A 12,507-nucleotide genomic window follows, 5' to 3' on the forward strand; every position below is an offset into this window, starting at 1 on the left:
TTCGTTCCCCTTCATATCTGGTTCTCACTACAAAATTTCCAGGATGGAAGCTCTAGACACTCAGAGCACTTGTCTGGGCCAAGAAGAAGCACTGAGATGGGTGCACAGTTTGGATTCAGACAGACATAGGAACACCCCTAAGCTGAGTACCTGGGGCAAGTTGCAGAGACACTTCTGTGAACAAGAGGCAAAATGTCTGTACCAATGCATTGTGGGAATCCAATGAGATGAGAAGGTATAGATGGCCTGATAACAAAATAAGCAAAAGGACTTGAATAGCCATTTCTCCAAAGGATATATTCAAATGGCCAATAAGTACATGGGAAAATGCTCAACCTCACTAATGACTGGAGAAATGCAAATCAAAACTACAATGAGATACCACTGCATACCCGTTGTGATGGCTACTATTAAAACAAATGGACACAACCCTGCCACCTGAGAGCCTGTGAAAGGTGTGGCAGAGATATCTCCATCCCACCATCCCCACCCATTCTGAATGAAGTCCTCTGTCCTGCTGTTCATGCTGCACTTTCTAATCATTACTGTGGTTATCCTTCACCTCCAAACCTTTCCAGCTCTCCTTTGCTCTTGAAGAGCATCCTCTTTCCCCACTCCAGATCAAAATCCTCTAGCGTGGTCTAGCTGCAGCCTCTCTGACAAGTCCCCTCTTGGAGCCAATGACATCAGATCAGACCATCCCAGTGCCCTGAACAGGTCCTGTACCTCCCCAATAAGGCTTTTCTCTCTGCCTGGAATGGTCTGTCAAAAGCCTGCCTGTGTGTGCATTGCAGGGTGCCAACTCCTTATGCCACGACTTACTGGCAAATCACTTGGAAAATAATACTTCCATGGTGGAGTGGTCTCTGCACGCCTATCAAGCCATCGACCCAGAGAATAGTGGCACAACCAGGCCTGTGTGCATCCGACGCAGTGCGACGGAAAGTACATGGAATTACTCACAAAGAGTTCTTGCCAAGAATACGCAGTCCGTGTCTAATCAAACCTTCAGATCTAACTTTCAGTTTACAGGAAATACATAGGATAAGGGAACCAATTAGATGACATCACAAGGAAATAACTGAAGAGTTTAAGGATGAGGACATTGAACAAAATAACAGTCCTGACTTCAGAAAGTCAGCATCATGAAAAAATGTTCAGAGGGTCTATTGTAGACAAAAAGAAATAAACATTTGTAATGAACATGCCTAGATCAGATCCTAGTTCAAAAAAGAAAAGAAATAGAGGAAAGAATAAGGGAGAGGAAGGGGAAGGAGGGAGACAGAAGGAAAGGGAGGGAGAAGAAATCATCAAATGCATCTTTGGGAGAAATATGAATATGAACTGAGTGCTATATGACAGCAATTGTTGCTAATTGTGTAAGACGGGATTTTAGTGCTGTATTATGTACAATATGGTTATCCTAAGGAGATATATGCTGAAATACTTAGGGTCAAGGTATCTCGTATCCATAGCTTACTTTTCTGTGCTTTGAGGGGAAAAGATAAAGCAAATATTTTTTTAAAATGCTAATAATTGAATCTCAGTGGTAAAAATATGAAGGCTCTTTGTTCCATTTCTTCTTGAGTACTGTTATTTTCCTTTTTTTGAGAGAGAGATTATTGCAATAGGGCAGCACGTACGCTCACTGGAGAGACAGAAAGTGAGAAATCACACCCGGGGGAATGGCCACTCCTCATCCCTTCTTCTTCATTCTCCTTTCAGGACCTTAGGCATGCACACACACGTGCCCAGCATGAGGTTTAAGCCACTGGGTCCAGGACTCAAACCATGGTTGACTACGTGGGAGTCCAGTAACATAACCATTACATAATCTGCTGGCCCCAGTATTTTTTTTTTTTTTGGAGAGGTTTTTGCTATAGGGAACATGCGCTCGTCAGAAAGACAGGGAGAGACAGAGAGACAGAAAGTGAGAAATCATCCCTTGGGGGGACGGCCACGCTGCAATCCCTTCTCCTCCCTTCTCCTCTTGGGATCTTGGGCACTCACGAAAATGCGTCTGGCGTCTGGCATGAGTTTAAACCATCAGGTCTAGGACTCGAACCGTGGTTGACTACATGGGAGTCCAGCGACATAGCCATTACGCCAACTGCTGGTCTCCCAACATTTTCTTTTTTAAAGAATTACTTATTTTATTTTATTTGTTACTATTACTTTTTTTCTGAGAGAAAGAGATTTTTGCTATAGAGCATATGCACTTTCCAGAGAGACAGAGAGACAGACAGACAAACAGAAAGTGAGAAATCACCCTCCAGGGGTGTGGCCATGGTGCAATCCCTTCTCCTCTACTCTCCTCTCAGGATTTTGGGCACGTACACACACATGCTAGTCTGAGTTTCAAGTCACTGGGTCTGGGACTTGAACTGTTGTCAGCCATGTGGGAGTCCAGCACCTTAACCACTAAGTGCCCTGTTGGCCCCTTGTTTTTTTAATTTTGATATAGGCCATACGTCTCACCAGAGATATACAGAGAAAAAGAGAGAGAAAGTAAGAGAGCAAGCCACCAGGTCTGGGACTCAAACTGCAGTCAGCCATGTGGGAGTCCAGTGCCTTACCCACCACACCACTTGCTGGCCCCACTGTTTAAAATTTTCTAAAATAGAAATTTCAAAGAAACAAAGCTCCACCCACTCAGTTGCAATATCATCACTCTCACCCCTGTCTCCAGTGATTCTCCCTCTGTCCCTCCCTGAGCACCACATCCTTGGAGTCTGGTAGGATTTACATCTTCTCTCTCCTAACCTGGGGCTCCTGTTTGCCTTCAGGTCTCAGTCCCACCACAATGTTGAACACAAGTCAGGACTTGGTATCAGACGCTAAAGGCTCCTGTGTGCCAGGTGCTCTGAAAGTCCTTGGTTTTATTTACTCCCCAGTGACCCAGTGAGGCAGCTATCAGCATTCCATTTTACAGATAGGGAAGCTGAGATGCAGAGAGGTTAAGTCTTGGCAATACCCCTTACAAGTGGTGGCTCACCTGAAAGCTGGTTACTATGTCCAAATTGAGTTTAAATTCAGTCCTTAACAATCTGATGGGGGCTGGGTGGCCATTTATCAGGGGAGACACTGGTCCTGGAGATGGCAGGGCACATCCCAAAGGGCTGAATAAGGAAAAGCAGAGCTCTGCTTTGTGCTTTGGCATCTATTCCCTGCCAGGCTCTGACCCAGTACCCTATGGGCATAAACTCTCTTAATCCTCATGTGGGTCCTTGCAGAGGGGGTGGAAGGAGGTGGTGTAGCCTGGTGGTCATGAGCTGGGACTCCAGAGCTGGCCTAGGCAAATCCAGGCTCCCTCACTTCCAAGCTGGTGATCCTTAGAAGATTTCTGAACTTCTGTGTGCCTCAGTTTCCCCATGTGTAAAATGGACCGTGTCTTGAGTTTGTTGCAAGGATCAGATGAACTGATCTTGGAAAGCATTTACAATAGTGCCTGGCGCAGAGCAGGTGTGAGGACGCGGAGTTTCAGAGAGGCTGGGAGCTGCCTATGATCACACAGAGGCAGCACCGGAACTGGGGCTGTCTGCTCCCAAAGTCCTCTTTTTAATCAATACTGAAAATGTAGTTTCTCTTCCTTATTATTTTTTTCGGTGCTAGGGCATGTGTGCTTGCCAGAGAGACAGAGAAAGAGAACGCACTCCACAGAGGAGATGGCCACACCACAATCCTCACTCCTTCACTCTCCTCTTAGGATTTTGGGCACACGCCAGAAGTGGCCAGCATGTTTTTCAAGCCACTAGGTCCGGGATTTGACCTGCACAATCACCCATGTGGGATCCAGTCACCTTAACCACCATACCATGGGCTGGTCCTCCTTATGATTTTCTTAAAAATAACATTTTCTTTTCTCCAGCTTACTTTATTGTAAGAACATGGTATCTAATACATATAACACACAACGTGTGTGTCAATCAACTGTTCATGTCATCAGTAAGACTTCTGGTCAATGGTAAGGTTTTTGGCAAGTCAAATAGTATACTCACATTTTTTACTCCATGGGGGGACATTGCCCCTGCCCCCATGTTATTCAAAGGTCAGTCAAACTGTATTTTTTGGAGTACAGTCTGAGGGCAGGGGAACCAGGCTTTCTACTTGCAAACACTCAGCTCAACCTCAACCTAGCTCTGGTCCTGCATGAAGCGTGGGGCTTCCCACAATGGTCTCTTTGAACTTCTCCCTCTTCTTTCCCTCCCACCTTTCTTTTTGCTCCCCCAAAGTTTATTTATTTCTTCTGTGAAAGGGCAAGAAAAGCAGAGACGAGGGGGGCACCCCCGACAAGGTTGTCACACTGCGATACACCCCCAACCTCAGCGCAGTTGGAACACACGCACACACACGCCCAGTGTGCTTGGGGATGCAAACCCAGGCCTTTCCCATGTGGGTCCTGTTGTGCTTCTGTTGTGCTGGACACCCCCTTTGTCTAGGCACTCTCTCTCGTCCTGCCTCTGGCATGGGCAGAGCAAATAGAGCCCTGGACCTCAGGTTTGGCCATTCCTTATCCCTGCTGGGCGATGGAAATGTGGAGGTTACTAGCTTCCTATCTGCACAGATGGGGCGGATCCTAAGCAGGAGTGGACGTTGGCCCGTGGAGGGGCTCCCCCCCCAGAAGTGTCCAACCTCCTAGCACCACCCCAAGACAGGCCTATGTGCTTGGACGAGAGTGTAGCTGACAGAGAGAGAGAGCCCTGCCCTGGGAGCTGTGGCCCCTCTGCCCAACCCAGAGTCAGCAGGCTCTCAGACTATCTGGGTTCCCTCTGGTTGGTGGCTGGCCTCGTTTCCTCCTGTCCTGAGGCTGGGCTAGGCCTTTGCTGGCTCTACCAGCCTCTCAGCGATTGCTGCCGCCACCATCACGGGAGGTGCCATGGAAGCAGCTATGCCGCATGCAGCCAACGCCTATGAGCGCAAACGGCAGTCTGAGGAGTCTCCAGCTGGGGCCGCCTGGTCAGGTTCAGACTACCTCCAGGGGAGAGCAAACCTGGTCAGTAGAAGCAGGAAGCTCCCTCCTCCCTGGGCCAGTCCAACTCCCATCTTACAGGCTCTCGGGGAGCAGTACCTCCCCAGGGCATGGCTATACACGGTTAGGGAAGGGCCAAGAGTTACCCAGGATAGTTAGCGGCTGGCAGGGGCCAAAGTGCAAAGCAGGGAAGGAAAGGCAGGGAGGCTGGAACGAGGGGAGGGTTGGGGGGGAGGCCAGGGCTCTTCTGCCCTAAGGGGTCCGCATGCTTGCTGTGCCTGCTCCTCCTCTCTGTGGCAGTGGATGGGAGGCTCTGTACAAACTAGGGTGGTTCCGCCTCCTCTCTGGGCCTCACTTTCCCCATATGACCACAGAAGTTGGACTGGATCATTCCTGCAGTGCACACTGCACTGAGCTCCTACTATTTGCCAGGCTTCCTGCCTGCTCAGGGACACATCAGTGAATACACAGTTCAGGACTTGGGGCTCTGAGGGTGAAGTCTGGGGGTCCATGGTGGTGTGGGAGAGACGCATCCCAGACCAAAGGGGTGCGTTTCACACCTGGACAGGTAGGGCTCCAGTCCCTCCGGCTTACTGGCAGCCAGCACTCTGCACTTCTGCCTTGTTTATTGTCTACTTAGGAGGCAGGGCCAGTTTAGACCCTGGGTATGTGCCACTCCCTGAGGCCAGGTGACTTGTGCAGATGGGAGGAGAGAAGGGCCTTTGGACCCTGGCAGGCCCAGTCCAGCCTCCCAGCAGTCCGGGGTCTGAGAAGCAGCAAGACCGTGGTGCCTGGACCCCCGCCGTGCCCCCCCTCCTGGAGCAGAGAGCCAGCTCGGTTTCTTGGCAACATCCCGAGGAATCCAGCCGCTGCACACTGGCTCCTTTCCTCTCCCCTCCCACCCGCCCGCCTGCCTGCAGGGGCTGGAGGCGGAGGCAGCCAGCCTCATTATAAAAAGCGACCGAGCTTAGCGGTGAGGGGACCGCACTGAGCTCCAACACGCGTGCAGCCCCAGCTGCCCGCCCTGGCACCCTGCTCAGACCCTTGCTCGCCCTCAGCTATGGCTGCGACACCGCTCTCCTGGCTGCTCCGCTTGGTTGCCCTCTGCCATCTAAGCACCATGCTGGCTGGTAAGTGGGCCTGGACTGGGTATGAGCAGAGGGAGCCCCAACCCCCTTCTGCCCATCAAGCCTGATCTCAGGGCCCCCAGACCTTGCTAGAGTAAGGTCAAAGGTCCCAGGTCCCTCCTGAGGAGTGTGTGGGAGGGGGCTGGGCCACTCCCTGGCCCCTTGCAGGGCTCTCCCCTCCCATTGGAAGATTTCCAGGTCTCCTGAAGAAGCAACTGCCCCTGCCTGGCTCAGCAGGCAAGGTGGCTGCCGCAGCACGGAGAGGTGGTGCGGGTGGCACAAGGGCGCCAGGTGTGGGTGCGCCAGGAGGATGGGGGCTGGGAGGAGCCTGGGGAGGCTCCTGACGGGAACTGGAGTGGGGCCCTGGCTGTCTGAGGACTGGGTCTTCCCATCCAGGCTTAATGTGTAACCCGCAGCCTTGGCCCTGGGCCAGGCCACAGGTAGATCTTTCTCCTGGCCTGGTTTCAGAGCCCCAGGAGTAGGGGGCCCAGGATCAGTGAAGGTCAAGGTCATGGCAGCTCATGGACGAGGCTTGTCATTGCTGTTAGGGTCTTTGCCCCAATTCCTCTGCCTGTGTAGGCCTCATCACACCATCTTCCTCCAAGCACAGCTTAGAAAATGCTTTCACTTCCAGTCATTGCTTCCTGGAGCTTAGGACCTGGTAGGGCAAGGGGTATCCACCCTGATGTGGGTAATGGAAGTCAAAGAGGTTTAGAAACTGCCTGAAGGTGCCCAGCCAGCGAGGAGGGCTGCGAAGGGCTGAGTATAGGAGAGAGCAAGGATGCAGACTCACCACTTCCTCCACCGCTAGTCAGGCCTGTCCTCAGGGAGAGTCCAGGCCTCAGGCAGGCTGATGCACAGAGAAGGCAGGACTTTGTCCCAGGGCTATGAGGGGCTGGGATAATGAGAATCAGAACCTCGTCATGGAGTAGACTTGCCAGTGGGGTGGGGAGCAGGAGAGTGAGTGGGGGGTAGTGGGGGTGGTGGAGGCAGATTGCTGCTGGCTTCCTGCTTCCCAAGCCTAGGGGATACTGAGTGCTGGATACTGGAGGGTCAGATATAGAGACTGCTTTGCCATAATCTGCTGTGTGACCCTGGGAGTATCTTGCCTTCTCTGGTCCTAGCTGCTATACCTACATACAGCAGTTGCATCCCTAGGGGTGATGCAGCCCCATGACTATGAAGGCATTCTGGAAGAGGGAGGATTGTTTTTACTAAGCTGAGGGGGTTAAGGAAGAAGCCTATGCTAGAATGGAAAGGGGACCCTAGAGGACCCTAGATGCTCTGACTAGCAGCCCAGGGTTTCAGGAGCTTCAGGTTTCTGTCCTAATCTTGGTCACTGACTTTACTGAGAGATACTAGGCACTTTTCAACCTTTCTGAGCCTCAGGTTTTCCTCCTGTAAAACTGGGCATTTGATCAGGCCCACCTTGGAGGTCCTCACTGGCACGGATATTTGTGGCTCTGAGAGACCCCCCGGGAGCCCCTGAGAAGAGGCCCTGAGTGGGGCTTGGGACTGCTTGATGCTAAGCTCTGGCTGGATCAGGGCAACTGCGTCAAGCCCCAAATGTGGGCTTGCGGGGCTGTGTGAGGCAGGAGGATCTTGTGCTTTATATAACAAACCTGCAGATATGAGGCAGAGCAGAGGCTTTTTCTCCCAAGCACTGACGCATTCACTCCCACTCAAGTCCCAGCAAGAAAAAGAAAAAACCCTGTTTTAAGCTGCTATAGTCTGCAGCCCTGGTTAGCAGAGGGGGTGGATGGGGAAGGCAGGGGAGGATAAATCCAGCATGTCATATCCAGGCCCCCATCGAATTTAAATGAAAATACCTCTATTTTTCTGCTGTAAGGTTTTATAGGTCACAAAGTGCTTCCTTATGCTCTTTGTCCATGCATTCAGCAAATATCTATCGGACACCTACCATGTGACAAGCACAGTTCTAGGTGCTGAGGCTGCATCAATAGATAAAATGGCCAAAGATCCCAGGCCTCGGGGTACTGAAATTCGACTGGAGAACACCAACAGTACACACAATAAATCAGTGAGCCATTTGGCAATTTCTGGGACATTTCTGGTTGTTATAAATGCCCCATATTTTTGGTTCAGAGGTGCTGCTGGCATCTAGTGGGGAGGCCAGGGGTGCTGTAAACAACCCGCTGTACACAAGGCAGCCCTATAACAATGAATTAGCTAGCTCCAAATGACCACAGTGTCCCTGTTGAGAAATTCTGCTTCAAGGGAAGATGCCCCAGATATTTAAAAATGCTGTTTATTCTCACAACCACCCTGCAAAGCAGGTTTTATTATGTCCACTTCATAGGCAAGGGGACTGAGGTTCACAGAGTCTGTGACTCACTCAGGACACACAGCTGAGCAATGGCACAAGTCCTCTCCATTACCTCGCCCAGAGACACAGGACATTCCTGAATATAAGGCTCTTAACGGTCCCTGAGGTCCAGCCTAAGGGACACCTCAAGAAGCCTTCCCTGATCACGTGCAGTTGGAAGTGTTCTCTCCCTCAGTAAACTCCAGTACACTTGTGGTCTGTCCCGGAATATCGTGCTTGTACCTAGCTTCTAAGGCAACCTATGACAGTGGGTTGGGGTGGGTGGAAAACCAGCTCTGCCACTAAGTAGCTGTGTGGCTTTGGGTGAGTTATTTAAGCTCTCTGAGTCTCACCTTCTGCATCTGTAAGAAGGGGATACTTGCTTTGCAAGGACATTGGCAATTAATGAGAGCTGATGTGCATGTGCTGAACAGGGTCTGACACACAGTAGGTACTCCACACAAAAAGCTCAGGAACTTTGTGGGCATGTTTCATCTGTTCCTCGGGTGGAGGGATGTCTGCGCAGAGCCGGGCCTTGTTCATCCCACTGTGCCTCACAGCACGCAGCACAGGGCCTGGCAAGAGGGAGGAGCAGGCTCTGGGGATGGACTGAATATGCTCAGTGAGCTGATAGTATTACTGGGATCGAGGTGCTCTCTCCAAGCTCAGCTCCAGCCCCTGTGGGAAAAAGAGCTCAGGACTGAGGGCCTGGTTCTCTGTGTATACTCAAAAGTGACCTAAGCAAGGGTTGGCTGAATCAGAAAATGGCTGGTTGGATGGATGGATGGATGAAAGATGGGTGAGTGGGCTGGTGAGGGACGGATGGGTAGGTGAAAACGAACGGATGAGCGGGGTGAGAGGAAAGGGGATGGAGGATGGACAGGTGGTCGGTGGGTGAGCTGGGGGTGGGCAGATGGATGAATGAGCGATGAGTGGGCAGAAGACAGATGGGTGGGTGCGAGATGGGAGAGACTGACAAGAAGGGTTAGATAAAGGGATGGCTGGATGGCTGGAGGGGTAGGTGGGTGGATGCCTAAATAAGGGAGAAGCAGACTGAGACATTATTCATTCAATAAATACTTATTGAGTATTTACTGTGCTTGTGCTGTGAAACACTGCACCTAGACAGACGAGGTCCCTGCCCTCCTCACATTCATGTGACAGATAACAGATGACTGGCTGGCTGGAGGCATTATGTCCATTTCAGAAAAGAAAACTTCAGCTCCAAGAAGGGAAAGGCCTCCCCTAGGTTAGTTAACAACCTCCCTGGCAGAACCGAGAGTGGAGCCTGGACGCGAGCTTTCAGGCATCGAGGCAGAGGGCGCGAATAGGATGACGCTGCGGCTCTTTAAAGCCCTTGAGGTGGGCAGTGGCCTTCTCTAGCCTGGTTATGGTGGAAGGGGCCTTCGTCCTAGCCTTGAGCAGCCTCCTTTGCCCCTCCTGTCTCAGGTCACTCAAGGGCATTGTTTTTTCTGGGCTTCCCCAGGAAGACACCTGCCAGGCCAGTTCAGAGACTGCTGGCTGGCTCCACTTACCAGGGCCTGGGGAGGCTGCAGCTGAGTCATTCTGAGGTCCCCTAGGAAGAAAAAAGTTGACAGGGCTGCCAGATGAGTCTCACTTCCTAATTCCTAAGATAAAGGGAAGCCCCTGGAGAGGCCCTGCTACTCACTCTAGGCCACTGACACTGCCCCTTGCTGACCCCGAGCCCAGACCTGTGGACCCTAAGCCACCCTTCCCACAGCTGGGTGGTCAAGGTTAAGGCGGCATAGTGGGGAGAGAAGGTGGCCAATTCAGGGAGTCTGCATGTGTGTGCCTGCATTGGGGAAGGTGGGGTATGTTTGCATGTCCACATATATGTGAATATTTGTGCACGAGCAATGTGTGTTTGGGTAGTACCTGGGAACAGCTGGAGGCCTCCCAGGCCCTGGAGGTCTAGGTAAGATCAGCTTGGTGTCTCCACTGTCCTGCTCTGGAAATGCTGGCCTCTAGTTGTCTGCAAAACCCCATGGGGTCTTGCTTTTGAGGCCACATAACCTTGACCTAGATCTGAAACTCAAGCTCTTCTTCATTTTTTACACCCAACTTCTCTGAGCTTGCACCAAGCAGAAAAAAAACTTGCTAAAGATTTTAAGAAAAGAGGAGGGGCCAGTAGATGGCACAGTGGTTATGTCGCTGGACTCCCACTTGACCAGTTGTAGTTTGAATCCCAGACCAGATGGCTTGAAACTCATGCCGGGCATGTGTGCATGTGTTCCCAAGATCCTGTGAGGAGAATGGAGAAGGGACTGCAGCATGGCTATCCCCACTGGGGGGTGATTTCTCACTTTCCCTTTCATTGTCTCTGTCTCTATTATCTGCAAGCACATGTGCCCTAAGGCAAAAACCTCTTAAAAAAAGAAAGAGAGAAAGAGAGAGAGGAGAAAGTCAGAAATACAAATGCAAACTTCAAATATTCATATTAGATCATTGGTTTGAGTGCCCTAGTCCTGTTCTGGGGTGCTCTCTGGCTCCACCTGGTACGCAGTGATCTGATCTTCCAGCAGTGCTCTCAAAAGCCTTCTGGCTCAGAATGGCAGAGTCCTCTATTCAGCAAACTTCCCCTTCCTGAAGAGAGTTGGACTTTACATGTTTAAAAGAGTTATTATCTGCTTATGTGCCTGCTTATACATATATTTTTATGTGCTTTCATATGTAGGTATGCACTTGTGCCATTGTGTTCATTGAGTGTATATGTGTGTGTGTGTGTGTGTGTGCATAGATGTGTACAGGGTGGTCAGACAAGATGTGGATGGACAGAGGTCTGGGTGTGTCTCAGAGGTTGTGGAAATCCATGACTGTGAAACAGCCTGAGAGGAGGAATGGTGTATTTCATGGTGGGGTATTGCAGGCATGATAGTTGAGCTGGTGACTTAGTGGAATGAAGGCAGGTATGGGGGATGGGCGGGGTCAGAAGCCAGCATGGCATGGGAACCAAGCTGTGTAGGAGAGATTGTCCCATCACTTGCTGGCGGTGTGAGCTCAGGCAGATGTCTGTTACTCTCAGACTGGTCTCCCCTGCTATCCAGCAGACAGAGTACAACAACTTAACTTCAAAAACTAAACGCTTCTGTGGGCCAGCAGGTGGTGCGGTGCTTAAAGCACTAGATCCCACATGGCCAACTCTGTGGTTTGAGTCCCAGACCTAGCAGCTTAAAAAACACAAGTGGGCATACGTGTGTGAATGCCCAAGATCCTGAGAGGAGAATGAAGTTAGAAGGGACTGTGGTGTAGCCAATCCCCAGGGGAGTGAGTTCTCACTTTCCCCCTTCTCTGTCTCTCTTCAGTGAGTGCACACATCCCACAGCATAAAAAAGAAAAAGAAAGAAAGAAAGAAAGAAAGAAAGAAAGAAAGAAAGAAAGAAAGAAAGAAAAGAAAAGAAAAGAAAAGAAAAAAGGGGGGAAAAATCAAATGCTTCCTATGTGCCAGGCAAAAAAAACCCTCTACAAACAAGAATTCACTTTCATTAATCCTTATAACACTATGAGGATTCATTTTCATGATTCTACTAACTCTATGTGACAATGATTGTCATCCCCATTTGACATGTAGGGACACAGAGAAGTTCAGAGGGAAGGGAGCTGAGTCAAGGCCTTGAAGGCCAGAGTGTGCAGGGAAGTTTCTGGCTTGGGTGGTGTGGCCAGGACACGTTGGCATAAGGCTGGGAAGCCAGATGCCCATGGACAGCCCTACTGACTGGTGACCTCTGTGGACTCAGGACAGCACCTTGGTGTGACGAAATGCAACATCACGTGCAACACGATGGTGTCGGAGATGCCCGTGGAGTTACTCATTCGCTACCAGCACAACCAGATATCCTGCGGCAAACGCGCCATCATGTAGGTACTGCCCTCGCGGGCTGTCACTTTTCCATAAGCCCTCAGGACGGTCCCAGGCCTCTGCTCATGCATGTCCACATCCGCTCGGCCCCAACCTGGGCTCCCAGCCAAGGGCCTCTACAAATTATCCTGCTCCCAGCCCATAGGCTGCCTCACTGACCTTAATATCTGTGCCACATGGCAAAGGTTGGGAGTGGCTTTCTCAAAAG

At 50.9% G+C, this 12,507-nt stretch overlaps 1 protein-coding gene across 1 annotated transcript in view; it reads left to right on the forward strand.

The window, feature by feature from the left end:
• The first annotated feature begins 5,684 nt into the window (after positions 1-5,684).
• CX3CL1 (C-X3-C motif chemokine ligand 1) overlaps positions 5,685-12,507 on the forward strand; it is an 11,662-nt gene continuing 4,839 nt past the window's right edge. Inside the window, exons 1-2 of the mRNA XM_006148420.3 lie at positions 5,685-6,099; positions 12,178-12,298. Of these exons, the coding sequence (XP_006148482.1) occupies positions 6,030-6,099; positions 12,178-12,298 (191 nt within the window). The 5' untranslated portion in view covers positions 5,685-6,029. The remainder of the gene's footprint in view (positions 6,100-12,177; positions 12,299-12,507) is intronic.

The sequence above is a fragment of the Tupaia chinensis genome, unplaced genomic scaffold (genome assembly GCF_000334495.1).
Source record: "Tupaia chinensis unplaced genomic scaffold, TupChi_1.0 Scaffold000235_1, whole genome shotgun sequence".
Lineage (NCBI taxonomy): Eukaryota > Metazoa > Chordata > Mammalia > Scandentia > Tupaiidae > Tupaia > Tupaia belangeri.